The sequence below is a fragment of the Impatiens glandulifera genome, chromosome 2 (assembly GCF_907164915.1).
Source record: "Impatiens glandulifera chromosome 2, dImpGla2.1, whole genome shotgun sequence".
Lineage (NCBI taxonomy): Eukaryota > Viridiplantae > Streptophyta > Magnoliopsida > Ericales > Balsaminaceae > Impatiens > Impatiens glandulifera.
Window position 1 is genome coordinate 57,332,879 of NC_061863.1, and position 26,975 is coordinate 57,359,853.

Here is a 26,975-nt window from a genome sequence, read left to right on the forward strand (position 1 = left end):
TAATTAGTCAGTTTTCTTAAGATACAAGAAGATAGAACACTTTGAAAGAGAAAGAACTTGAAGAATATTTTGTTTATTACAAGTGTGAGGTACAAGATTTTGAAGTATGTGAGGTGTTTGGTTTATGGTCAATACTTGTTTATATATAAGTGAATGAATCATCCTCGTAGACTCAAAAATTCTTACATACTTCTAAAAGAATTCTAATTATTCCATTTTATTGAGAACTCTTAAAGAATTCTATTATTTAGATACTTTAGGAATTCCTAAAAAATTTTAGAGAGTTTTATGACCTTGCATAGAACTTTTAGAGAGTTCCACGACCTATTTGAAACTCTTACCCAATTTTCATTTATTTTTTTAAGATTTTTCAAAAAAACACAAACTCTAGATTCTAAATTTATATTTATATACATTTAATTAGTTAAAAAAAAATAGTTGAGGTTGAGTCTCTAGATTGTAACCTATAAATGAAATTCGTTAATTCATATAAACAAATGAGTAAAATAAATTTTAATGTGAGAAATATCATATTCAAAATATATCTTATTTTTCAGGTTAATACATTCATCCAATTTTCAAATAAATTTTGAGAAATCGTTTGTGCCCTAATTTCCTTGAGAAACCACCTTCGTCTTCTTCCACGAGAAAGTTCGAATCTGATCAATCCTTTATTCTCTGTTTCTTCTTCAACCTTCTGATACAGTTCACAACAACGACGACGACGACGGCTTCCTCCTGTATACTTCGCACAACAGTCGGTCGTCCGCAAGATAGAATCGATCTCGCTTCTGGGTTTACTCTTTATCGACTGGAACTTGAAGTCCCGATCTGCAACACCTGAGGTTTCTTCTTCTCCTTTCTGTCTCCAACCTAGTAGAATCAATCAATGTTTGCGTGTGTATACTTATTTCTCTTATTCATTGTAGCAAGATCAACTTAATATACACAGTTCAAACTTAGCTTAACACAAATCTGTGTTGAAGAAATGAAAATGGATGAGAATTTTATAGGCGGGTTAGAGACAGAACAATTTTTGTTTCTGAAAGAGACCATGTCAAAGCCATCAAAATCTGATTGTTTGAGATGGGAGCATAAAGGGATACTAATAATGTAGCAAAATTTTAAAGATGATTGCTGTTTGTCTAATCCAAACACTATTGATTAAATCATCATGTGTTCATCACTAATAACAGATGTTTGATTATCTGAGTAGGATGACTGTGCTGAAGAGATATGTACTAAGATTGTTCATATCACTCAAGTATATTACCGCAAACGTAGTGGATAGAAACAATGGACGGATTGTAGCAACAGCATCAACAGTAGAACATCCCCTCAAGAACACACTTGAATGTGGCCGGTCTTGTAATGCCAAGGCAGCAGCAGTTGTGGGAGAAGTATTGGCCATGCGACTTAGAGTGGAGGGTCTTGAACATGGAATGGGAAGAGGTATTCATGTAGATGTAAACAAAGAGATTGAGAAGAAGGGATTTAAGAACAGCACCAAGATTTGGTCTATTGTAAATTCTTTGAAGAACAACGGAGTTAAGCTCATTTATGATGGCGAAGAAAATGGTCATTCACGCCCCAGTTACTAAAGGTCCTCTCTTTTTCTTTTATCTTCTTTTTCATAAGAGGAGTTGTAAATGAACCCAAATTTTGAAATTTTCATTGACGGCAGCTCAATGGCTTACTCTCATTATTATATTCCTATAACTAAATATCCCTTGGGACTTGAACAAAAGAAAGCTGTGTGTTTATGGTTTATCTACCGTATCATGATCTAAATTAAGAAACAAAAGTATTTTGAATTAGGGCCACTATATAAATGAAACTATTGGCTCTCATTTTTCAAAATTAAGTTATTGCTTCAACTTTGTCTGAGAAGATTTCAGTCTTTAGAGACACGTGAATCCCTTTATTTTGACAAAAATTGAGAGAAATTTATTGCTACTTGCTAAATTGATAATCTAATTTATGAATTTTATGGTATGTTGAATGTTATTATAACTTTGATCACTTTTTTCTGAAAAGTCTATTGTTTCATACTCATGTATCGAAATCAACAGATGAACATATTAGCAACCTATGCAACTACTGAAGGTTTGTTCTTGTTTGAAACTCCATATTCTTTGCCAAATGAAGCCCGGGATTCCCAAGTTATGGGATCGGAGTACTTCAAAAAGTCAAGAATTTCTTACTTGTTTACAAAGGTGATCACTTGAGTTAAAAGAGGTTTACTAATCAACCCAGACAGACAGATGTATCCTGCCTGTGATCAACACTGAAGTATTTAGTACACATGGTAATATGTTTGTACTTCATATCAAAATATATATGAGAATCTATTTAAGACTTAATTTCATATGGGCTTTTGTTTTTTATTGATACAAAATGAATCATATATATAGATGGTTACCTACTTACCTGCAAGATGTTCGACCCTGATAAGGTAAATTTAAGTGTAATGTTGGTTTTTCAAATTTATATTACATATTATTCAAATTGTTATACAAGTGTTCATTCACTTATTATTGTAAGAGATAATGATTAAAATAATGGCACAATTACTATTTGGGGTTGAACTTGAGAACTTGGGACGATTTTATCAAATAAAGTTTGAACTTTGAGTTGAGCATGCTCGAACTATCAAATATTATGCCTTTTGAGTCTTTTCAACAAACAGAAGTTTAGACAGTAGCAATATGTTTAAAATGATGTGGCAATATTTTGTTTTTATTTAATTGACACTTGGCATATTATTTGGATTATGTATTTTTATTTTATATTTTAATTCTCTATTCTCTTTCTACGAAAAATTTGCTGTCTGACGGTCTCAACTCAGGAACTTAGGCTTAGTATCTATCTCTTAGTATTTACCTCTTATTGTCGCTATAGGGGATGATAAAGAGTAGGTTTAAGCTTCAATCTTTTAATAAAATATTCACAAGATTGATAACTCATATGATATCAGATTATATAATTTGTTAAGTTTATTCATTCTCTTCAACAATATTTTGGGAAAGTGCTTGTAAAGATGACCCAAATAGCATCACACTTGCAAATTATGTGAATGTTCATCTCCCCAATGATATCACAGTTTCAGAATTTTGCCTTCACAAAAGTACCTAAGTTATCTAGTGAGTTATTACTAATCCCATTTTGAACTTAAATTGTACGAGATTTTCTATACAAAATAGAAATTAGGGTTTCAAAGGACCAATCACACCAATAAACCTTAATCTCCTACCTCAAGTGAGAGTTTATATGTTTCTTTATGTCTTTAGCCTCTTGATCTTGTATATGTTTGTAAATGTTAAACGAGAGTGTAACATTCACTGAGTATTTTTACCTCCTTTCTGCTGAAATAGTTGGAATAAAAAACTTCATCACATTAGAGATTTCTTATTATCACTGAAAACAACATATTAAATTCCTTTGAGGTAAGTTTTCTATTAGTAATTTTTTTTTTATAGAGGAGAAGCAATGTAAATGTGGAGGAGAGAGAGAAAGGGTTTATGTTTTGATTGATATAAAATAAAATAAAAATTCAAAATCTAAATAACATGCCCATTTGTCAATTCAAAACAAAAATGCCATGTCATCGGGACTAAATGTCCGATAGTACAAAAGCCGCCATTACACAAATTTAAATTTCAACTAGCAATTGTGCCTTAAATTAATATAACTTCATAGTTAGTTAGTATTACATTATTTTCACATCTACATATTTTAAAATATCCATGTGTTTGTTCTTCCAAATACAAACATAGGGTGACCATGCCAGTATGGGCTTGTTATTAAAATTCAGACCCATGAAATAAATAAATGGACAATATCATAATTTAATCACAATAACTCCCTTGTTTGAGCTTATTTATTTTAACCTTTCTCCTTCAAATTGAATTCATAACTTTATTTTAGAACAAAGTTTCTCACATAATTATGTCTACGCCTTCAATTTATGGTAACTATTTTAAAACAAAATGTAGTTATTTATTATAGAGATAATTCATGTTTTTCTTTATGAACTTTGTTTAATTGTTATATTGTTTTTTTAAATGTGTCTAATTTTACTTCAAAATAAAACTGTATTTGTTAAATACTTTTTTCATATATATTTTGCTTGTTATTTGTTTTAGTTTCTTTCTATTTAATATCCAATTCTCATCTTTGCATTTCAACATTAATTTATACTTTTAAAATATATTTTTTTTTATTATATAATAGTATTATAAATTAAATAATAATATTTTAAAACTATTTAAAACATGTTAAAATATAATACTAAATAAATAAATTATATTTATTTTGTTGTTTAATGTATATATATATACACACTAAAATATCACTATATTTACTAGCATGAATCCCGTGCATTTGCACGGATGAGAATATATATAAAATATTATTTATTTATAAATATTTTAGATAAAATTAAGTTTCATTTTAAACTTAAGATTAACTTATATTTATCCGTTCGACACTCACTTAACCCCTCAATTGACCATCATATTGTGACCTCACACTTTCTAATACTCGTCAAATCAACCATTAATTTCAACCTCACACTCGACAAACTACCCACCACCCGACCTCCATCTCGTGACCTCACACATTCAAATGCTCATCACACCAACCTTTAATTCCTACCTCACATTCGACAAACAACCCACCACCCGACCTCCATCTCGTGACCTCAAACTTTCAAATGCTCACCAAACCAACCACTAATTCCGACCTCACACTTTCAGATGCCCAAACCAACCACTAATTCTGACCTCACACTTTCAGATGCTTATCTTTTGTTTAAAAGTTGCGCCACCATATATTGTAGTCAAGAATACATCGTTGAAAATATAAATTTGCATATTTTGGGATTCGAAAGTTGGTCTTCCACATGAAATGTGAATACTTAAACCGCTAGATTACTTAAGATTGTTGAAATAATTTTATTATTTTGTGTATGCATATATATTTTGTATTTAATATTTATTAACAATTAGTTAACCACCACCCGACCTCCATCTCGTGATCTCACACTTTTAAATGCTCGTCAAACCAACCAATAATTATGACTTCACACTCGACAAACCACCCACCACCCGACCTTCATCTTGTGACCTCACACTTTCAAATACTCGTCAACCCAACCACTAATTCCGACATCATACTCGACAAACCACCCACCACCCAATAATTTCGACTTCACACTCGACAAACCACCCACCACCCAATAATTCCGACTTCACACTCGACAAACCATCCACCACCCGACCTTCATCTTATGACCTCACACTTTCAAATGCTCGCCAACCCAACCACTAATTCCGACATCACACTTGACAAACCACCCACCACCAAATAATTCCGACTTCACACTCGACAAACCACCCACCACCCAATAATTCTGTTTCACACTCGACAAACCACCCACCACCCGACCTTCATCTTGTGACCTCACACTTTCAAATGCTCGTCACCCAACCACTAATTCCGACATCACACTCAAAAAACCACCCACCACCCAATAATTCCGACTTCACACTCGACAAACCATCCACCACCCGACATTCATCTTGTGACCTCACACTTTCAAATGCTCGCCAACCCAACCACTAATTCCGACATCACACTCGACAAACCACCCACCACCAAATAATTCCGACTTCACACTCGACAAACCACCCACCACCCGACCTTCATCTTGTGACCTCACACTTTCAAATGCTCGCCAACCCAACCACTAATTCCGACATCACACTCGAAAAACCACCCACCACCCGACTTCTATCTCGTGACCTCACACTTTCAAATTCTCTTCAAACCAACCATTAATTCCAACCTCACACTCGACAAACCACTCACCACCCGACCTCCATCTCGTGACCTTACACTTTCAAATGCTTGCCAAACCAACCACTAATTCTGACCTCACACTCGAAAAACCACCCACCACCCGACCTCCATTTCGTGACCTCACAATTTTAAATGCTCGTCATACCAACCACTAATTATGATATCATACTCGACAAACCACTGACCACCCAACCTCCATCTCGTGACCTTAAACATTTAAAATTTTGCATGTTCTGGGATTCGAACCCTGATCTTTCGCATGAAATATGAACACTTAAACTGCTAGACCACTTATGATTGTTGAAATAATTTTATTATTTTGTGTATGCATATATATTTTGTATTTAATATTTATTACCAATTAGCTAATTTTTATATTAACATAAAAATTATTTATATTATTATATATATGATGAGTGAAAAAATGTATGATAAAAAATAAAATGTATTTATATAAAATTAATGATGAAAACTAATATAATATATATATATATATATATATATAAAAGGTAACCAATAAATATAAAATTATGAAGGTAGGTGCATTTATAAAAATATAAAAAAAGTTGTTTATATTTATATATAAATAAAATAAATATAAAAATTATGAAGTTAAGATTCATTTATAACCAATTTTTTTTTTATATTTTGAATTAATATTAATATAGATAATGTTTTAGATAATATCTGATAATGAAATATATATTATATATAATATATATAATAATAGAAAAACAAAATTTAATTAAGAAATGAAGAGGAAGGAGAGAGGAGAGAGAAAATATTTAATGATATAGATTATATATGGATTAATGTGGTGCTTGACTTTATAGATTATTATATATATATATATATATATATATATATATATATATAGATTGTTATTATTAAATATAAAAATAAATATGTTATATAATATTATATATTTTAATATAACATTATTGATAAAAAAAATATTTTATATTATTAGTGAAAAAAATATAAATATTTATTTAATAAGAGAGAGTAAAAAATATTTAATAATTAAATTAAGGGAGAAAAATATATATATATTAAAAAAGAAACTTTTATATATATATATATATATATATATATATATATATATATATATATATATATATATATATATATATATATATATATATATATATATATATATATATATTAAGAGAGAGAAAATAATTAAGATAAATAATTATTAGCAAATAGAGAAATTATGAAATAAAGAGAAGGAGAGAAGAGAGATAAAATATTTGATAATGTGGATTATATATCTAATGACGATGGATTAATGTGGTGCATGTTGACTTTAAACATTATTATATATATATATTGTTATTATTAAATATAAAAATAAATATGTTATGTAATATTATATATTTTAATATAAAATTATTGATAAAAAAATATTTTATATTATTAATGCGAAAAAAATATAAATATTTATATGGTAAGAGAGAGTAAAAAATACTCAATAAATAAATTAAGGGAAATATATATATATATATATATATATATATATATATATATATATATATATATATATATATATATATATATATTAGGAAAGAAATTTATATATATATATATATATATAATTATTTGGAAAGAGAAAATAATTAAGATAAATAATTATTAGGAAAGAGAAATTACCTTATTTGTTAATGATGGTGGAGAGAGCGTGTGTTACACCTCCAACATTTTAAATTAAGCGTTATTAGATATATATAGATAAGAATAATTAATATTTTTACAATATCAATAAAAGAAAGACAAAAAAAATTATGTGTTAAATATATTAGTATTTTTTTAATATCATAAATAATTAGTTTAAATATCATTTATATGTTTGAATTTTTATCATAAAATATCTTTTATCATGTGAAAAAAATAATAAAATTATTATTTTGAAAAAACACAGTATAATATAAAACAATTATAATATTTTAAATAGTTTATAAATATTTATTATTTTAATTAATAATATAATAAAAAAAATTGTTTATATTATTTTTATAAATAGTATTAAATGATTATTAATTAAAAAATGATTTTTTGTATTAAAAAGTTTTAAAAAAATGTATATTTCATTGTGTTAACTTTAAAATTTTATTAGTGATATAATGATATAGATTGTGAGTAGTAATGTGAGAATTTTAGCAAAAATTTAGAAAAAATAGATTTATTATATTATATCTGTTTTTTACTATCTTTCTTCTTTATTATAATAAATTAAATATTTTTAAATAAATGAGAATTAAGTTTAAGCATTACTAAATAAAAAATTACATAAAATCACCGTAGTTATGCTAATATTAAAAGAGATGGTCAATTTATATATTTTTTTTATTTGAAGGTCATATTGTATTATTATTATTATTATTATATATTACAAAATTATGATATAAATACTTACAAATAATAATAATAATTGTCCATCACACATGGGTTGAAGAATGGTATAGAATGATGGCAAGATGGAAAGAAGTGAGCACAAATGAATCACATGGATTTGGAATCTTTAAATTCATTAAATATTTAACTATTTATGACTTTTCATTTCCAACAAACCTACACAACCAACCATTCATTTCAGAATACAGAATATTTCATGATTAGAAATAGAGGCTATTAATAACATTTGAGAAATAGTAGGTTCAAAGCTTTTTTTTAATATCCTATAATTCTATAATTCATTGCACTCCAAAATCTATAGATTTCTTTCTTTGTTTGTTTTGTAATAATAACCAACTTAAAATGTTAAATTGGATATATAAAAATATGTTATTTCATTCATCTATATTAATTATATATAGATATAAGATATATAATTGTTTTCCCTTCCTTCTTCAAGTTGACTGACTTGTTATGTATCAGACATCCTGCGTGGCACATGTGACATGTCATCATGTGGTGCATCATATCAAAAGGATATAGTAAAAATAATAATATTTAATTCTTGATAATATATTTAATACAGCTATATGTACTTTGATTTTTATTTTTACCATTTTATATCATTTTTAGATGATGTTGACATAGATATAACTATTTTATAATTGATGTTGACATATCAATTTTAAATGTCTTAATATTTTAAAATGAACTAATCAAATTAATTAATGAAAGAATATAGATAAGAATGTGAATTATTTAAATAATTTTTAGAAACAAAATATATAATATATGGCTCCGTTTACAAAATACTTTTTTATTTATATATTTTTATCAACCTTTGAAAATTAAAATAAGCCTTAATCACTTTGTTTGAATTTGGATTGTTTAAATAAGTTAATTAATTTGGTTTGGTATAAGTTATTAGGGAAAATATTTAAATTAATATTAATATTTAATAAAATAAAGTAAATTAATTTAAAATAAAAATATTTAATATTTTAATTGATAAATTAATTAATTTAATTAATAAAAGGATATGTCATATGTGTAGGCATGCTGAATTATTTAAAGTTTATTTAAAGAACTCTTACTTTACCAAACAAGACCTTAGGCTAATTTAAAATTGTATTAGTCATTTTTGTTGAAATTTGACTTGTATTTTATATTGGTTCATCAATTATCTTATTTTTTTCATATTCGTCATTATAAGACATATATTTATATTTGATTTTTTTCCTTATCAAAAAAATTTTAAAATATGAATTTTATTTAAGAAGATAATCTATTTGATTTTGTTACCCAACAAATAAGAAAATAAGAAATGATTAACAAGTTTCTTTTATTTATTTTGAAAGGGTATTAATATGCTTAACACTTAAAACATTTTTTTTAGTTTAGAATTATGATTATATTTTCAATTTTTAACTTAAAATTTTTTTAGTGAAAATAAAATAATATTGAATTTTTAAACAAGACTCTTGTCATTTAAGATACCTTTTAAAATAAAAATATTTTACAATTTTTTTTTTCAAAATTTAAATATAAAACTGGATATATATGTTAAATATAAAGCCATTTGAAATATATTTTTTTCTTTGGTACAATATACAGAAAACAATTGTTTGGTCAAATATTATTTAATTTTAAAAAATATTCTTAAAATAATAATTACATGAATTCATTTATTTAAATATTAATAACTTATTTTGAATTTATAGATATACATTTATTTTATTTATATAAATTTTAAAATTATAAATTTAAAATAGTAAAAATTTAAAAGTTTATTCTAAATTTGACTTCTAAAAAGAGTTTTAAAAAACATTTTAAGAATATTTGAAAATTTTAATTATACTAATTGTGATGGTAAAAGTGGTTCTAACAAAATAATATTTTTCTTTTGAAATGTTTTATAAATTTTAAGATCAAGTATTAAATTATTTAATGACATCCAAATTTATTTATCAAATTCTAGTTAACTTATTTTAATGTTGAATCAAATTATTTAATGACAAGATGTGATTTGGGTAACCTAATATTTCCATATTTTTTGATAATATAAAATATGTTTATTTTATTAAACGGTTCATCCATTTATACTATTTAAAAAACAAGTGTTATTGAACTCATTGTTCAAATTTTGTTAGATAATGCGAATGCTTATTGTTTATTTGGATTAAGTTAAAATCTTTTACATAATTTGAACAAATAAGCAGTTTTTAGGATTGTTTCTTCTTCTTTTTTCTCTAAATTTAATTTCAACCAAATAAATTAAATATTATTAATTAAGGTGTAGGTACAAGAATAAACTGAATAAAAGATGGATGCAAAATAAATAGGTCTGAGGAGCAGATAGCTATGCAATTGAATGCTAAAACAAAATTACATCACTTTATTTAGTGACTGGGGCCTCATGCATTAAACCCCACCTCAGTACTCGTGTCACCCGATTGACAACAAAAATAAATGAACATGTTACTCAAATTTCTCAAATTTGTCAATTTTATTATTATATTGACATTTCAAATATTAATAAAATTAAATAATGTTATTCAATCAGTTAACCTTGTCTATCACATAAGAGTTCTTTATGATATATTCATTCTAATACGAACTTTGAAGAAATAAACCTAAAAAAACACGTGTAGTTTATCTTAAGAACTACTTAAACAACTAATACATTACCATTATAACTTTTAAATCGGTCTCTAGACATCGATGATCACCAGCTACAACTACAACCTATGTCAAAACTTGAGCCAAAGTTCTTTGCTCAATCCATCACTTGGTGTCCTTTCTTGTAGTAGTTTGATGTATTTACAATAAAGACTTTTGTTGACTTCATTTAATTGGGATGAGACAATTAGAGCACAAGAGGACAATGGTATTTTGCCATTTGGCATTGTGTGAGCTCTCCTTCTTCAACCTCACCATCCTATTGATGGTGGTATCTTGATTTTCTCTCTTAAAAGGATTTGTTGTTTATCACTTCAATATTTCCTTTTTCCAATGTATCACCTACCAAATTTCTTTTTACTTATATTAATATATGTTCAATTCTTTCTAAATACAAGTTTTTATTTATTTTATTTTACATTAAATTAAAACCCTTTTAATAAAATTATGTTTTTTTTTAATAATATATGTGTTTTATGATTGCAAATTTGAACCTCCAATCCCACTACCCCAGCCACCAGCTCTCTCTGTGTGTGTATATGCGTGCCTGCAAATCTGCAATACAAAAGGACAACTCCTTTCAGACAAAACACACACACACACACACAGCATCTTAACCAACTCCTTTATTTTTTTCATTTCAAATTTCAATCCATACTTTGGCACCCACCTATCATATATATTTGAATTTGGTATTAAATATAGTTTTAAAATTGTCTTATAGTGTGATATCAAGGAATGGGTACAACTAGAAGCAAAAAAAGGTAGCCTTATGGTATGGTATAATAATAACACTTTAGGGACAAGCATAAAAAAGGTTTATTGCTTAGTCACGTGGATCAAATAAAGCATAAAAATGGTAATGGAAAGCCCCCAAAAGGCCTCCACTTTTGCTTCCTGAGACCTTTTGGTGTGCGCTTTGTACTACTAAGTAAGGACCCTAACTTCTATCTAGGCTAGTAGTAACTAGTATGACTAATGCGTGACACCCTGCCTTCCTGCTTTCTCACTTTCCCTTTTTATTACCTTTATTTAAGCTACCACCAATTCTTAAATCAGTGAAAATTGATCAATTCAATTCAAATTAACAAGTCAAGTGCATGCCCATCAAAATTAATAAACAGATTCTTGGTAGGTAGGTAGGTTCTAGAACATACTATTAAGGCCACCACCACTATTGATATCTTGCTATTTTGTTTTGCCTCAGTTATTTACAAACCCTCAAAAATCTCATTTCATCATCATCAGCATCACATTATAGAGCAAGCATTTGGGTTTTCCTCACTAAATGCAAATCCGGGTGGGTTATGGTACCCCCATCCGGATCCTGGATGACTTGCTTGTGCTGCAGCAGCAGCATACCTTGTTGGGTATCCATATACCGGTGGAACTGGGTACCCATAACCATACCCATACCCGTAATTGTCTGGATAAAACTGAACCTGCTGTTCCTCTGCTTTACCACCACCACCACCATTATTACCCTTTCCTTTCTCTTTCCCTTTCTCACCACCACCACCACCATCGCCACCACCGCCATCGCCGCCGCCTTTTTCTTTCTTTTCGCCACCACCACCGCCGCCGCCGCCTTCTTTCTTGGGGGGGACCACCTCCACATTCCTCTTCAACTTTTCTTTAAGTGAATCAGCCAACATTTTCATGTCCATTGTGCCTGTAACACTCACCAATTCCTTCTCTCTGTCAAATTTAACCTCATGATAACCTGCATACACATATGTATTGTGTTATCAATAATCTATTCTATTCAATTCAATAGTTCAAATCAAACCCAAAACTCACCTTGAGTTTTGGTAATCGTTTTGTAGATCTTCTGAATGCATCCTTCACAGTGAAGGCGGAGTTTAAGAACCGCCGTTTTCAATTGAGGCTGACATATATCATATATCATATATAATATTAATTGAATGTAACGTGAATGTTAAGTTAATTTGTTGTGTATGAATTTGAATTGAATTGAATTCTGATTTGAAATTATCAAAAACTGTATTGGTTGGAATGCGGTGCATTCCACATGCTTCACCGCTAATGATGGGAATTAGAACACACAGTATAGTAACTTCCAAAGAGAACTAGTCCAAAATCATTCATTCTATCGTGCGCCAGGTGCGCTACGAAGAGAAAAAAGGATTACAGTAGTACGTACCTCTTTCGATTTCTTCTCATCTTCCTTTTTCTCCGTCTTCTCTCCTCCGGCGCCGGCGCCGCCGTCCTTCTCCTTCTTCGGCACCGGAGAAATGATTTCCACCTTCTTCTTTGTCTTCTGTTCGAGAATCACTTTAGCCTTCGCCGGATTCACTTTTCCGATGACAGTTAACTTGTTCGATTCCAAATCAGCTTTCACCGATACTACGCCTTCAAGAAATTAATCAAAACTGTATATTCAGAGAATATATTATTCGAACCTAATAACATCGATTATTCAACAAGGATAGATGCATTAACACAGATATTGATTATCAGATCCTAGAAATCCAGAGAAATGAGATATGAATGCCGTACTATTACCATCCAAACCTCCGAGAACCTTCTTGCACTTTGTAATACAACCGACGCAGTGTAAATCGATTTTGAGAATCAAAGTACCGTCCTCTTTCTTTCCTCCTCCTCCGTCTCCTTTCGTTTTGTTCTGCTGAACATTGCTCTTTTCCTCACCACCGCCACCGCCATCACCTTCTCCTCCTTCATCGCCGTTGCTATTCTTCTTTTCCTCATCACCTCCTCCGTCGCCGTTGATTTTCTTCTGCTCCTCCTCATTCTTATTGTCCTCACCGCCACCGCCACCACCGCCTCCGCCACCGCCACCGCCACCGCCTCTCTTCTTTCTCTGTAAACATGCATCCGATAAGATCAGAAGAGTAAAAGTATAAAGAGAAAAGGAAAGGAAAAGAGAGAAAAGCTTACGGCCATTGCTAATCGCGAAACGCCGATTACAGTTATTTTTCAGAAAGAGAAAAAAAGGGTTGAAGTTTATTTATAGTGAGAGGTAGTTTGTTGGTAGTGGAGATGCAGTGGGAACGTGCCATTTTATAAAATACAAAATTCAATTTCACTAACCAATTTTTGTGTAACATTTATTTAATATAAAACTCATAAATAATTCAAATTTTATATTATAAATGTAATCTTATTTAAAAACAGAATTTATTAAATTCATTCATCTATCAGCTTCAAGAAGAATGGACAAAAGAGAAGAAACACAAACACAAAGGTATATGAACAACATTAAGAATCGTAGTGGTAAGATAAAATCAAAGATCAAGAAATTATGGTTGTCAAAGAGAAAGCAAGAAGATCCAATTTCAGATTCTGATGAAGAAGCTTTAGCATATGATAAAACCTTGAAGAATCTGATCACAAACGAGATAAAGGCGAAAATCAAGAAGATGATACCAAGAAAACTAATGAAGAGTTCGATTTGGTCGAGGAAACAACAAGCTTCTGTTTATGAAAGAGTCGAAGAGGCGGCCATAGAGGATCGAGTAGTGCGGGTTAAGGTTAAGGAAGATGTTGCATGTTCAAACTCTGGCTCGATTGATGAGAAGAAGAAACGGAGATTTGTTTACAAGAAGAGCAAGGAGATAATATGGGATATGGGAAGAACCAGCTTTGTTGTTTTGATACAAGTGATTCTTGTCGGATTAATTTGTGATCGGTTCTGGGCTATTGTGTTAACTTTGATCTGGTGCTCTAGTGGGTGGATTTTCGAAAGGATTTCATCCAAGTTTCTTCAACCTTTTGTTCCTAATCATTGATAAATTGTAATGTTTAAACCGAGTTACAGTTTTTCAGATAATAGATCGATGTTCATGATACTCTATATTTGTTTGATTGATTAATGTTACAGCTTAATTAGTTAGCTTGTTTGATGCAGAGTTATTTAAAAAGGAAAATTAATGTGATGGAAAATTGGACTCACAAAATATCATTATAGGATAAGGTGTTATCCTCAAAAACTAAGCTTTAATGTGTTGTTTTTGGTCAGTATGTACATTTGTGTATAATTTATTTATTAAATTTTAATTTGCATGATTATGTATTCTTTTCTATTCTAAGAAAAATATTTTTAAAAGATCTTTACATATTTTAGGGCCTAGGAAAAACATTTCATTGGAGCCCTATGAATAGAAAAAAGGGGTTTAAAATTTTAGAGAAATAAGGCCATAAGGTTGGAAGAGTACAACATTGGGCTGTCAAGTTTTATTTTGGGGGGTCAAAAGTGGGCTGTCAAGATATGGCCCTATTTTTCTGTATCTCTAAGAATTCACAATGTCTTTTATGTGTTGAATTATACGTATGAATGTAACTATATTTCAATAATATTGTAAAGTTTAGATTTCATGTGGTTTATTAAAATGTGAGTTATCATTAGCATGATTTTCTTGTTCTATCATTAGTCATAGTTTCGTCTCTAATTAAAGATATCAAAACACTTTATTTTCATAGAATTATAGGTGTGCCCATTAGACTTTAATACTTGTAACACCTCAAACTTATAAATCACCTCTAAGAATAAAAATATAGATTATAAATATTAGACAAAACAAAGTAATTATTCCAACACATGTCCAAAAGTTCCTATAAGTTATTTATATATATTCTCAACATAACCTAACTTTTTTTAAAGAGTTCACTTTATGTGATTTTATTGTGCTCAAATTGAAGACCTTCAGCATATTCCTTTTTTTTCACCGTGCGAGACATGCTAGTTAAACCTAGATAAAAATAAAAAGAAGAAGAAAGAATGACCTGTAAATTAGGCACAAATTGGTCACCAACCTAAGAGTACCAAAGTTGTCTATTTTAGGAAACTATAACTTATATGGAATGACAACGAAAACATGTAATGATAAGATCATGTGATCTATTATATAAAATATCATAATATTCGAAATTAGATATGATTCTACTTTTGTGGATGTATTCTATTATTAGTCTTAAATACATATTTTATTTTAACCAATAGGTTTAATGCATGTGTTTGAGTTTTTTTTAGAAATTAAAAGAGAACTAAATACCTCACAACTATGTCCCGCTTAAACTGAAAGCGCTTTTAGATAAAATCAAATCCGTGACATTTTGGTCTCATAAACTGATTCTATATGTTTAAATTTATTTTATAGATAGATTAGGTCGGCCTTAGGTAACCTAAGGCGAACTAGCTGATGCGTAAGGCCATCTAACCTCTTTTCAGATTTTTTTTTTCTAAGATCGATTAACACTAATTTTTTTGATTTTAACAGGATTAATACTAAATTTATTGATGTAGTTATTATATGTTGATGAAAATGAAAAAAAGAGTAGTAAGATGGCTGGATTGAAGTGAGAGATGTGGCCCTAAGCAGGCCCACAATGACCCAGAAAAGTAAGACTGGTAGATCAGGAGGGGTGATGCATGTCACGAGGCCCAACAGCCAGATTGCCGAATATTTTCCACGTGGCGCCTCATTATACGCGAACCAATTTGATGTCCACGTGCTCATGGCGAGTGGTCACGTGGGCTTGTTTTTGACCAATTTTACACGTGGGATTGCTCACGGCGAGTGGTCATGTCCAAAACTCTCTTCTTCCTTCATTACCTATATATATTTCTATCTTATTAATAATAGTAAATTAATTTATCCATAAATATTTTATAATATTTCAAAAGAAGAATAAAAATGTAAAATTTATGCTCAAACAAGGATATGCTTCCAATGTTTGTTATAAAGTATATATATATATATATTATGAGAGGATTTAATTAATTAAATAATTAATTTGTTTTCTTGTTAAAATTATTATTATTATTTAATATATATTATTATAAGAGCTGTCACGAATGCGACTTCTCATAATAGAAACAGTGAAATACATAGTTTGTATATATATATTCACGGGGGGTTGGATGTAGGATTTGTGTCTAGCTGGTTCTTAAAAGGAAAATGAGAAAGAGAGAGAGAAGTTTAATTATATATTTGAATAATATATTGTTGATATATATCGAGATGAACATTTATCTGCATTTACACCTGCACCTGTAATTAAGCCATTTATATATATGTTAGTCGGCTGTGTAGCAGGTGCAGATGTGAATGCATATAAATGTCATTTTGGTGATGATTTGATCGATCTAGCTAAGAAACACCATCGATCCATTCGATGGTGTTTTTTTTTTTTTTATATATAATTGTTCATACTTATTTATTGTCAGGAGATAGACAATTTAATTATCGTTTCTCCTGCTGCTGCTGTTGTCTTGATTCCATGGTCAGACATGATGATGATCATGAGTACTAGATCTCTCTCTCTCCTCTCTCTCTCTAGTATAATTTCTGGTTACAAAATTAACATGACATATAAAATGAAGAAATATAATTATGATGTTGTTTTTAGCCATTTGATTCATGGGAAACACTTCATTAGGAGTAGATCTGGTCCATTTTAATTAATTCAATTGAAACCCTATAATAATTATTTACTATATATACTAACTTGGAACCCTAGCCCTAGCTAGCTAGCTAGGAAAATATTGGAGGAGTTCTTTACAGATCGATATAGTCGTCTTTAATTAATTAACTAACTGCAAACTCTCTATATATATTGATCTAGATTAACCTAGAAGAGTGAGGATTTAGGAAGGCAGCTAGCCCACACAAGAGACTGTGAGAATCAAATGAGATATTGTTTCGGCAAGAACCCTTGATTCGATCGAATGTTTGATAGAGCCGATCGATCGATGATGTGATAATATAGTATTAAGGATTAGAACATGCGACCGAAAGCGAAGATGGATCAATAAATGCAAGGGTAGAAGAAGAAGAAGCCACTGAGCTAGATAACACAACAACGTCCTTGTTAATCTAGATAATTGAAACTCATTTGATAATCAAAATTTGGGCAGTAATATTAATTAATTAATTGATGTTCTTGTTTGTTTTAGACTACCTTAATTAGTTATGACAAATTATTTGATCGATTGTTTAATGTATAAATCAAAGTAAATTTTTTTATTTTTTTATTATAAGTTTCTCATTTTGTCTGAACATAGATGATTAGTTATATATCATCTAACACTATGGTAAATTCAGTTCACCCAATCTATTTATTTTATTAAGTATAAATGTGATATAAATAGTTCATTTCTTAATTTATTAAATTTGTATCTTTTCCCTCCCTCTCCTTTTATTTTAATATAGTGACACATTAATCCTCTATCAATCTCCCATTCATTTATCTTATTTTCAACCTACATTTATAACATATTTTCATAATTTTATTGGCCCAATTATCTAATGAGACTTAAACTTTGAGCATTTTTTATCATATGAGGCTCGAACTTTGATTTGAGTCATATGAGGTTCGAACTATCAAAGTTTTGCCCATTTGAGAATTTTTAGTAAACAAACATTATGTTCGTTAATTTAATATAACATGACATTTTTATAAAAAATAAATAAATTATATGACAGCTTGTTACCGTGTGCCCCACACACATAATAACAAAAATATCATTCTTATTATTGTTCTCTTCTCTTCTATATTTTCATGTTCTTAATTTCTTTCTTCATCTTCTTCATGAGTAAGTAATTCGTTCAATCAGGGATCTATGTGAATCTTCCATGAAATATCACGACTAATCATTCCGACAACGAAAGTTAGTATTCTCCACTCGTCTCCCTCTCTCAATTTAGGGTTTTATTTAGGAATATTGAAGACGTATTTTAGGTTTTACAGATTGTTTGAGTAAAAATAAGTGTGTTCTTTTTAGCTTAGATGCAATTGAGGTGGATGAGAAAGATATAGATGATGAAGATGAAGTTTCTGAATATTTTGATGAAAGCGACCCGGGCATGTATTTGTGGAGTGGTATCCTCAAACACTATATAAACCTACATGTTTTTGATGAAAGCGACCCAGATAGATTATGATGATGCAAATCGGACATATTTCACTACATTGACAATAAACACTAGATAAATCTACATACGAACCTTGAGAAGACGACATAACAAATTTTAGAATAAAATCTCATTCGAGCTGAAAAGTGCAAAATAATTTTTACTCAAACAATCTGTAAAACCTAAAATACGGATCGATCTCTATAAACCCTAAAACACGCCTTCAATATTCCTAAATCAAACCCTAAATCCAGAGAGGGAGATGAGTGGAGAATATTAACCTTCGTTGTCAGAATAGTTAGTCGTGATATATCATGAAAGATTCACATAGTTCTCTGATTGAACGAATTAATCAATGAAAATGAAGAAGATGAAGAAAGAAATTAAGAACAATGAAAACAGAGATACGAAGAGAGAAAAACTAATAAGAATGATATTTTTTTTTTTTGTTCTTTTTGTGTGGGGCCACTAGTGACAGCTGTCATATTTTTTTATAAAAATGCCATGTCATCTTAAATTAACAGACATAACGTTCGTTTAGTGAAAAGTCTCAAATGGACAAAACTTTGATAGTTCAAGCCCCATATAGCTCAAATCAAAGTTCGAGCCTCCTATGCTAAAAATGCTCAAAGTTTGAGCCCCATTAGGTAATTGGGCCTAATTTTATTAATTTTTTAAGAGCTTTCTAATATATTTTCAAGCCCATCCACACTTCGAATTCATGAATCTATCCCTACTTAATACAATATTTTTTGAGTTGTTACCAAAATAATTTTCAATTATCGATAAAAAAAAAAAATGGTTGAGATTCTTTCAACATTGTTTGATTATTCGACTTACTTTAATTCATCCCTGAGTATACCTAATTTTTTTTTTTAAAAAAATTATTGGATATTCTAAAATAAAATTTTAATTATTATAAATTTATCATATTATTTAATATTTAAATTCTCCTTTAACTATTTTAAGTTTGTTATGTTATTTTGGAAATATTATTTTTAAATTAATAAGAATTAATGATTTTTTCCAAAACCTCACTTTTTAAAGATAATATATTTAGTTAATCATGTTAAAGTGGCTAAGTGAAAATAGTCTTCAAATATAAAATGTCACAATTCCATGAAAATGAGGTTAGCTCTCCTTAATTGAAAAAAAAAACAATTAAACCCGTATTTAAATAATAATGAGAATGATTTTTTTTAATTAAAAAATATTTTTTCTTGCCTATTTATATAATAATGTATTAACTACACTTTGACCATTTGAAAAATTAAATAAATAAAAAATAAATGTTAAATTACAAGTTTGTTTTGATTATTTACAAATATATATTTTTGAAAATGGAGTTCAAATTAATTTTATACTTTTGTATATAAAAAACGTGTATTAAGTTGTAACTACATTAAAAATGACCGATCATATTCATGTGTAGCTCAATGGTTAATTAGGATTTTAGATTTTTTTAAGCTTTTTAAAAAATATTTTTTTCAATTTATATAATTTTATTTAAATCACATATTTTTTAAATTAATATATTAAAATATTCTTATTTATTTTTATTAAATTTAAATACAAAAAAATATTTTAATAATTTATTTAAAAATAAAATAAAATAATCTATTTATTTTTATCAAACAATTTTTTTTTTAAATCTTATATAAGCTGAAAAAAAAAACATTAGATGAAACAAAATGGTGAGAAGAGGATTGAGCTCCATTTCTATAATATTCCCTCATTTGAGTTAGAGTTTTGACTTATTAATTTGTTGAGAATCTCAAATTATTTTTTAATTACGTTATTACGATGTATTTTAGTTAATTTATGACAAATTATATTATTAATTATTTTTTATGATTTAATTAATTTTTCGAAGATAGAGGGGTAACTTTCTTGTTATCTCATGATTCCATACTAAAAATAATGTCCCTTTTTATAAAATAAAATTGTATCTAAAATTAATTTTAAATCCAATGGCTATGTATGTTATAAAACAAAATTTCTGAATTAATATTATTAGAAACTATATAAAAATAATTGTATTATGGGATTATTTAAAAAAAATAAAAATTTATGGAACAAGATATAAATGATAGTCGTTTAAGTAAAACGACAAAAATAATACAAAAACACAAATGTTCATATTATCATCAAACACACTCAAAACACAACAAAATTAATCATTTAAGAGTAATAATAAAAATATAAAAAAATATTTATCAACAAAACAACATAGCATAAAACCTAACATTAACCAGCTAAAAAATCTTTAAAAAAATCAATGAGGCCGTTTCCACCAAATTTTTTAGAAGAGATCTCCCATGTCGTTATAATAATAGCATCGTGGAGTAAACGTATTGGTCGTCCGCGATCACTAAATGTTATACGGTTTCTTTCGAGCCAAATAGTCCATCAAAAAACAATTGGGATATGAATTCATCGACTCAATCCAAACGAGCTCAAGGTTTCTATCCAAACATCCCAACACGCGACGATTGAATCAGACATCACCCACTCAATGTTAATCATGTTTCAAAGTACGCTTAAAATCACAGTCATTCCCTTGCAATGCAAAAACAAGTGATGTGTCGTTTTCATCTCTTCGCAACACATTTTGTAACGACTAACCATAATACACAAATACATCTCTCCTTCGTTAAGAACCTCCTACATGATTAAATACTTGATTAAAAAAACAAAGTTTAAAAAAAATTTAGAATCCTATGACTTCCCATAGAATAAACAAATAATTTGAGTAATTGAGATGATTAAGATCAAGGAATCATTCCTATTTGAAAGATTGTGTTTTTGTTAGATTGGTTTGTTCTAAAAGACCTAATCAACATTAAACAAGTTGTTGTTACATTTAAACAAGTTGTTGTATCAATTAATATTAATCTTGTTTTATGTCTCATTAACTAGATTTTTTTTTTTTTTTTTTTTTTTGTATTTGTGCTTCAATAGTTTAGAATATATTAAAAGAAAAAAAATTGAAAACATATTTTAAAACCGTACATTTAGTTTTAAGAACAAAAAAATATTAATAAATTTACCACCGCTTTTTCCCCCATCAAAACTATTTTGCCCTAACATTCTTCATCTCCAATACTAAACCAAAGCTTAGACCCACCAGCGATCCTTTAATTCACTTCCTTTTACAGAATAGGAATTTCGCTCGCTTCCTATCGTCATCAATGGCTTCTGAACCTAAAGAATTACCTTCCCAAAATCCTGGTCTCCACACTCATCCTGATGAAGCCACCAAGGGATACTTCATGCAGCAAACGGTGAGTTTCATATTTCTCACAACTCAATCAGTCGATAAGGGTATTCATTACATTTACACGTAATCTTCCTCAGATGTTTCGTATTAAGGATCCAAAACCCAGTCTTGATTTCTACTCTCGCGTCCTTGGCATGTCGTAAGTCGTTTTTTTCTCTTAAATTTAGGATCAGGAAATAGATGAAATCAATGAAATTCTGATATTACAGTTTATGGTGTTAATTAAACAACACAGGTTACTGAAGAGGTTGGATTTCCCTGAAATGAAGTTCAGCTTATACTTCCTTGGATATGAGGTGAATTAATAATGACTTATTTTATTTGTAAGGATGTCTATCCCTTTATTTACTCTCTATTTTAACGTGCTAGGATCTTGCCTCTGCTCCTAGCAATAATGTCGATCGCACTGTTTGGACATTTGGTCAGAAGGCTACCATTGAGCTTACCCAGTATGCTTCTTTGTTCATTTATGTATAAATCTTCGGTCTTCCCCTTTATCATTATTAATCACTTTGTTGTATCACAGTAATTGGGGAACGGAGAATGACCCTGAATTTAAAGGTTACCACAATGGTAACGCAGACCCTCGTGGCTTTGGTATGTGAGACTGAACTATTATAATTTATCACACTTACATGTCTTTGTCACATGTTTCGGCCTCTTTATTCTTATGTACGAGTGTTTCAAAGTGTGAAAATGACTAGTGTATGTTTGGTTCGACGGAGACACGAATTCAAGCAAGAGATAGATATGGTCATCAAAATTGGGTGAAAATACAGATATATATTGTCCTCAACTTGTAGAACAATTATATTAAAGGGAGGTGAGGTATGTTTGTGAAAAATGCATTTCTGAAAAGTGATCACAGTTGTTGGAAATTTTGATACAAAGGCATCATGTGAGGACTTGTTACCTCCCAAGTCACCTGTTTATAATATTCAATTTATAAATTCTGATGCGTTGAAAACCTGGTCTTTGGTTTTGGGATGGATGTAGATTTTAATCTCATTTTGGCCATCTGTGGTTGTTCTTTTCAATTTTTTCCAGGACATATAGGAATCACGGTCGATGACACATACAAGGCATGTGAGAGATTTGAAAGGCTGGGAGTGGAATTTGTAAAGAAACCAGAGGATGGTAAGTGCTTAATAACTTGGTTCATCAGATATATCTGTAAATATGTAGTTGTAATATTGTCTGTTTCATACATTTCTATTGCTATTAACAATTCTTAATAAATTATGAATTGTACACACAAAAGTTCTTATGGCTTTGCACAAATAATGGATGAATTTAATCTTTCCCACATTTTTCAAATTTTCAAAGTTAGGACGTTATTAATGTAGTGTTTTATAAATCGCTGGCTATCTAAACATGACCAGGTTAGGAACTGTTTAGTCTCACAATTGGTTGTTTAAGTTTCATGTGTCTGTGCGCTAGGATTACATGGTTGTAGTTTTCTAATGCCATTTAATCAATTATTGTATGGTTTACATTTATTCACAATATTAGCTTCATTTGGAAACCCCAATTCATCTAGTTTTCAGTATGGATTTGGATGGATTTTGTTTGGAAATGGGTATGTGAACCTATTCTGATCCATATACATCTAAAATAGGCATTGGTATTCAAACCTTTTCCATGTACAAATTATTGTTTTTTTATTTATTTATTAATTTTTTCTTTCAATATACTTAACATTTTTCAAAACAAAACAAAAATGGCATTGGTGATAGAATTGTTTGAGTGCGTAAAATGTTCATATGGGAGAGATCTACAATTTAAATGGTAATCGGAAGGTTGGATCAGTGTTTGAGGGTTGTGCGATTTTTGGTGTATCCCAACCATCCACACCTTTCTTATCAAACTAATATGGATCTATATCAAGAAATTCATTGGTTGTTTCTGAGCATGGTTGTTGCCTGTTGGTTGACCTTCTTTGTAAATGACTATTGAAGGGTTTTCATATATTCTTATTGTCTTGCGTTTGGAGTTTTTTATGATTTGCCTTGATTCTAGAGGTTCCGATGTTTTTCCAGTTGTGCATTTAGATCTTGTTCCTGAAGCTAGCCTTTTTGTTGGTTGTGTTACCTGCCAACAATATATTCATTAGATCATGTCTTTAGTTCACTCCAAACCAACTAACTAAGCATTCCATCTGATTACAGGGAAAATGAAAGGAATAGCATTCATCAAAGATCCTGATGGTTACTGGATTGAGATTTTTGACCTTAAAACAATTGGAAATATAACTGCAGAAGCTTCTTAAATGATGATGTCCTAGGTAAATGGTTGAACTTTGCTGCTTATTTTGAGTTATAACAGCATGTGGGAAACATCATAATCAAATAACCCCTTATCTCATTATCAGGCACTTCATCAATTAGGATCATCAAATAAAATACTTTAAATGTCATCTATCCCTTCAACAATTAATTCATCACTCAAAATGCAAAATTACTCTACTTCAAAAAAAAGGTAAACCTTTTATTAAATTTAAACACAAACTTACAAACAGTTGGTTTTAGATTAAACCAAAACAAAACCAAACAATTCAAAACAAACTCTGACTTCTTTCATTCTTTCTTCTTCCTCTTCTTCTTTATCTTTCAATTCTGAAAACAATCCCCCATTTCTTTTCAAAGCAACTAATTTTGGTTTGAATTTGGGCTTTTCTTCCATTGAATGCCCTGCATGGCTTCATCTCTTCAAGTGTTTTCGAAGACCCAAAACTCAAGGTCCCTCCAAATTTTATCAACCCAAATAATTCCCATTTCATCCAATAAGATTTAAAATTCATTATCCATATTTCTTTCAAATACTCCCAAATTTAAAGACCTCCTAGTCATTTAAACCCAAATAATCCCACTTTATCATCAAACAAGGCTGATAATTTTTTTTTACAAAATCAGATTATTTAAAAAATAAATAAAACCTCAAGTGGGCTGTTGCATTACTAGCTAGGTAGAGATGATAGATAGATAGATAGATATACATGATATTCCATCCGTGTGGTTCACTCTTTAAACATCCAGAAAGACTTTTCATAAAATAGTTGTAATAGTTGATCCCTTGTCCTCCTCATCAAGTCTCCATTACTTGATGGGTAAAAAAGAAATGTTGGTTTATTTATTTGAGAGCCATTTTTTGATGCAGCAGCGAGGACGACATTTGTAAATGGGTTACACCACTGATGAGAAGACTAATTAATATATCTATATCTTTGTTGTTGGCAGTTTAAGGTTGTTAGTTCACAATCACATTGCAATATAGAAAATACTAATAATCTTTGTCAAATTTTATGTATGTGTTGGTTGTATGAACATTTGTTCAAAAAAATATTATTGTCATAAAATTTGAACAGTACCATGACAGGGATGATATAAGTAATCTCTTGCTCACTGGACAATCCATGAAGTGATAGTTTGACCAAAAAATATGTTTATGGAGCCCCGATCCTACATCCTTCCTGGCTTGTTGATATTTATTGTTCTTTTTTTTGTTTGCTATGCATTTTAAAAGATAAAGAATGTTTCACCTAGAGCTTGTTTAATCTTGGGATTTTTATGATTTTTTTGAAAATACAAATATTTGATAAATTAGTATCTTATTGCAAGTGATTTAAAGGGTTAGAATTTGATAATATATATATATATATATATATATATATATATATATATATATATATATATATATTTAAATCTTAAAAAATCAAAACTCTTTCCATCCCATCAGAGCTCCCAGATTTAGATTTTATTCTATTTTGATTCAGTTTAAATATGTGATTTTCCCATGGCTTATTTAATGTTGTCTTTTTTTGTGAATTTTTAATTGGCATCTATTTTTTTTTAAATCTTATTCAGCAATTATTATAATATAATTTTGTATTTAAATTTTATAAAGTTAAAATAAGGGTATTTTAATATTGTTTGTTAATGAATTTAGTAATTTTGGTTTTTAAAAAAATGGGATATATGAATTTTGAGTATATTCTTAAAAAGGATGTTTAGGTTTTAATTGGCCAAATTACTAGCAAAAATTAATAAATATAAAAGTAAGGGTATTGTAGTTAATAAAATGAGTAATTTGATGGGTTAGAAAAATATTATTAATATGAAAAAAAATTGAATAAAATTTCAAAAAGTTCATATCAAACAAGCTGTAGAATATATATATAAATCTGAATAACATACATCCTTTGTTGTCTTGTCATGGACAGACTATATCTTATCTATAGCCACAAAAATTCACACGGACATATTATTGTTGTGGCACATTTGGTCCGACAAAACTTAAAATAGGTCATTTTCCTATATATATAGAAAAACTAACTTGTATTTTCAATTGGTAAAATTAAAACAAACTTAACAAATATTCTTCTATAGAATAGTATTCTTCACAGGATTTAGTGTCCAAAACTTAGGCTGTTGTTACTATTTGAACTTTTTAAACTTGTATATCATTATATTCCCTGAAATGAAAGGGAACAGTCCCAAGATATATATTGCTCAGTCTGTCCACTTTCTTCACTATTACAAATTATATATAATTTAATTAATACCACAAATATATAAAATTAAAGAAAATTACTGCTATACACAACGAAGCCGACATCAACTTTTTTTTTTTTCATTTTGAACAAATATAAATTAATATTTGTATATATATATATATAATAAAGTAAACAAATGTCACAAATTTTAATTATAAGAAATTGGTGACTTGGTGTGTATATATAATGTGATATTGTTCCTTTACTTGGACACCACTTAATTGGTTCTTGTTGACCTCGGTTTTACATGCATGATTTTATTTATATTTTATTACAGGACATTATGATAATAATATCATTAGCTCTTAAT

At 29.0% G+C, this 26,975-nt stretch overlaps 3 protein-coding genes across 5 annotated transcripts; 2 read left to right on the forward strand and 1 right to left on the reverse strand.

Annotated features, from left to right (window-relative positions):
- Positions 1-592: 592 nt before the first annotated feature.
- Positions 593-2,389, forward strand: LOC124926799. Of its 2 annotated transcripts, XM_047467099.1 has the most exons (3): positions 593-845; positions 1,217-1,603; positions 2,073-2,389. In XM_047467099.1, the coding sequence occupies exon 2, from the start codon at positions 1,218-1,220 to the stop codon at positions 1,599-1,601; it is 384 nt and encodes a 127-aa protein (XP_047323055.1). In that variant the 5' UTR covers positions 593-845; position 1,217; the 3' UTR covers positions 1,602-1,603; positions 2,073-2,389. The 2 variants fall into 2 exon arrangements, with proteins under 2 accessions (XP_047323055.1, XP_047323054.1); XM_047467098.1 differs by lacking the exon at positions 2,073-2,389 and having other exon boundaries at positions 1,217-1,877.
- A 9,572-nt stretch (positions 2,390-11,961) lies between these two features.
- Positions 11,962-13,863, reverse strand: LOC124925031 (heavy metal-associated isoprenylated plant protein 3-like). The gene is made up of 5 exons (XM_047465008.1): positions 13,858-13,863; positions 13,462-13,780; positions 13,100-13,308; positions 12,736-12,823; positions 11,962-12,658 (listed from the first exon to the last, which is right to left on the reverse strand). The coding sequence occupies exons 1-5, from the start codon at positions 13,861-13,863 to the stop codon at positions 12,186-12,188; spliced, it is 1,095 nt and encodes a 364-aa protein (XP_047320964.1). The 3' UTR covers positions 11,962-12,185.
- Positions 13,864-21,926: 8,063 nt separating this feature from the next.
- On the forward strand, positions 21,927-25,576 carry LOC124926511 (lactoylglutathione lyase). 2 transcript variants are annotated; one of them, XM_047466750.1, is made up of 8 exons: positions 21,927-22,117; positions 22,191-22,252; positions 22,349-22,409; positions 22,483-22,562; positions 22,640-22,710; positions 23,161-23,250; positions 24,282-24,397; positions 25,270-25,576. In XM_047466750.1, exons 1-7 carry the CDS (start codon positions 22,025-22,027, stop codon positions 24,380-24,382), a joined length of 558 nt encoding a protein of 185 aa, XP_047322706.1. In that variant the 5' UTR covers positions 21,927-22,024; the 3' UTR covers positions 24,383-24,397; positions 25,270-25,576. The 2 variants fall into 2 exon arrangements, with proteins under 2 accessions (XP_047322706.1, XP_047322707.1); XM_047466751.1 differs by having other exon boundaries at positions 25,273-25,576.
- Positions 25,577-26,975: the final 1,399 nt, after the last annotated feature.